Here is a 2498-nt window from a genome sequence, read left to right as displayed (position 1 = left end):
TGTTCTTCATTATTGGCACATACAACACATCACATATGAAATATTGATTGCCATCTCTTCTTTGAATCAACACGTTTCCTACTCCTTCTGCAGTTACGTTGCTATTATCTACAAATCTGGTCTCTCTTTTTACCTTCTCATCAATGCTTACAAACCAATCTTCGCGGCCAATCATGTGATTCGAGCAACCAGTATCAAGAAACCAAAATTGGGACGAAGTACGTTCTTCGTTTTTAACACTTTTTCCAGAACGTTCTCGGTTTGTAGTTGCCATCAACAACACTTTGTCTGAAAATGGAGAATGTTCTCCGTTTGTGGTGGCCATCAATAACACATCATCTGAATCCTCAGCTGTCATTTGAGCGTCATCATCCTTCTTTGGACTTACTTGGATTTGCATTTATTTGCAAAATACCCACATTTTTTACAATTGTAGCATTGGATTCCTTTTTTGTTGAATTTCTTTTTGCCATTCGAATTCTTGCTGCTCTTATCACTTTTGTTCTGATTTCTTGAATTTCCAGCCCCTTCATCAAAATTATCAGTCTCTTCATCATAATCATATTTCTTGTACCACTTGAATTTACCTTTGCCTTTCTTGTGTCTCATATCACCTTGGTTGGTCTTCTTGCTAACTTGGGTCTGCAGGGCATGCACTTGAGATGTTGAGGTTGCTACACATCTTTCTCTTACTCTCAGTTCGTGAGCTTCAAAAGAGCCTTGCAAATCCTCCACCTTTATCTTATCAAGATCATTTGATTCTTCAATTGTCACCACTATGTGATTGTACCTTTGTGTTAATGTTCTAAGGATCTTTTCAATAATCACCACTTCAGTTAATGATTCACCATTTGTTCTCATCTGATTAACAACAACCTGCACACATTTGAAGTAATCTGCCACAACTTCATCTTCTTCCATCTGCAATAATTCGTATTGTCTTCTTAGCATTTGAAGCTTCACTTTCTTGGCCTTTTCCCCACTTGTATAGTACTTGACCAATATCTCCCATGCCTCCTTTGATGTAGATGCCTTCGAGATCCTCTCAAAGTTGTTTGAATCCACACTTTGTTTGATGTAAAACAATGTCTTGCAATCTCTTTTCTTGCAATCTTTGAAAGTTGTTTGCTATCTTTCTGTTGGATTCACACAAAGTTGTTCATAACCATCTTGAACAATCTCAAACACTTCGTGAGATCCCAGCAATGATCTAATGGATGCAGACCACCTCTCCCAATTCTTCCCATCAAGGATTGACAAATTCGATGGAAATCCTCATCCATTCATGTCTTCTTTCTTTTCTTTCACTCACACTTGTGTTTCACAATTTTGATTCCCCCTCACACTTGCACTCGTGTTTCCCAATAATTATAACCTAAGCTCTTGATGCCAATTGTTGGAACATGTTGTATATTTGCGAGGAATTGAAATTGAGAAGAAATGAGAAGGAAAACTAAAAGTCAGAAAAACGAAGATTGATTATCAATCTTGATAGTCTCGAGAATGATCTGGTTTAGCATTACAGACTGTTCTTGGTTTTGAAGGCTTTTATAGAAGCAGTTCTAGTTGATTCAGTTACAACAAACTTAACTAACTTCTAAACATATTCTAACTAACTTCTAACTATATTCTAACTAACTAATTACAAATTAATTTGAATTAAATCCAACATTAAATACTGTTTTTAGTAAAAACAAATTAAATCTGCTATAACAAAAGAAAACGAAAACAGTACATATGAACAACAATCTTCACTTCAAAATTCAAATAGTGTAGTGTAAAGTATAGAAAAAATTTAACTAAAAGAGATAACATGTAAGAAATTATCTTATAGCTAGAGCTCAAATTTTTTTTTTTGTCTAAAGCTAAAGCTCAATTGATATTTTAATTAAATGAGAGAAACAATCTCACATTCAGATGGCAAAGTTGAAAAGCATATATATTCTATAGTTAAAAGTTTATTTACTATCTTTTCTAAATCAACGTATTCTTAATTAATTGTAGAGATTTATTAATTTATACAAGCAGTCGTTTCTTGAACACATTACATATGATTATTCAAAATCTCCAGCAATTTTTTTGAAAAAATCTATAAAAAACAATTATAAAAACGACTCCACTGAAATTACAATTGTTATTAGGATAAAAAATCGAACAAAAATGATTAATGAACTTACAAATTTAACTAAAATAAATGAAATTGATTTGATTTTTTTTTTTTTTGTCGTGTTGGAGTCTAAACCGTAAAAAACAATAAATCTCACATCTATTAGTTTAGATATAATTTTACATGATTTTAAATCCATAACTAAAATTAAAACTGAACCATAATAATATATCACCATTTTACTAGTAAAAATGAGAAGTAATCATTTTAACTTACACTACTAGAAATTTGCTTTTTACCTGCGGAATTTCCTACGGAATAAAATCCGCAGTAATACGTGAGGATTTTCCTGCGGTTCACAATTATCTTAAGACTTTTCCTACGGTATCAT

General features: G+C 32.5%; 1 protein-coding gene across 1 annotated transcript; it reads right to left on the bottom strand.

Annotated features, from left to right (window-relative positions):
* Positions 1-384: 384 nt before the first annotated feature.
* On the bottom strand, positions 385-1283 carry LOC140920045 (uncharacterized). Its single transcript, XM_073367355.1, has 2 exons — positions 1229-1283; positions 385-1112 (listed from the first exon to the last, which is right to left on the bottom strand). The coding sequence occupies exons 1-2, from the start codon at positions 1281-1283 to the stop codon at positions 385-387; spliced, it is 783 nt and encodes a 260-aa protein (XP_073223456.1).
* Positions 1284-2498: the final 1215 nt, after the last annotated feature.

This window comes from Cicer arietinum, chromosome 4 (assembly GCF_000331145.2).
Source record: "Cicer arietinum cultivar CDC Frontier isolate Library 1 chromosome 4, Cicar.CDCFrontier_v2.0, whole genome shotgun sequence".
Classification (NCBI taxonomy): Eukaryota; Viridiplantae; Streptophyta; class Magnoliopsida; order Fabales; family Fabaceae; genus Cicer; species Cicer arietinum.
The sequence above is the reverse complement of the archived record's forward strand: the minus strand, read 5'-3'. Positions and strand labels throughout refer to the sequence as shown.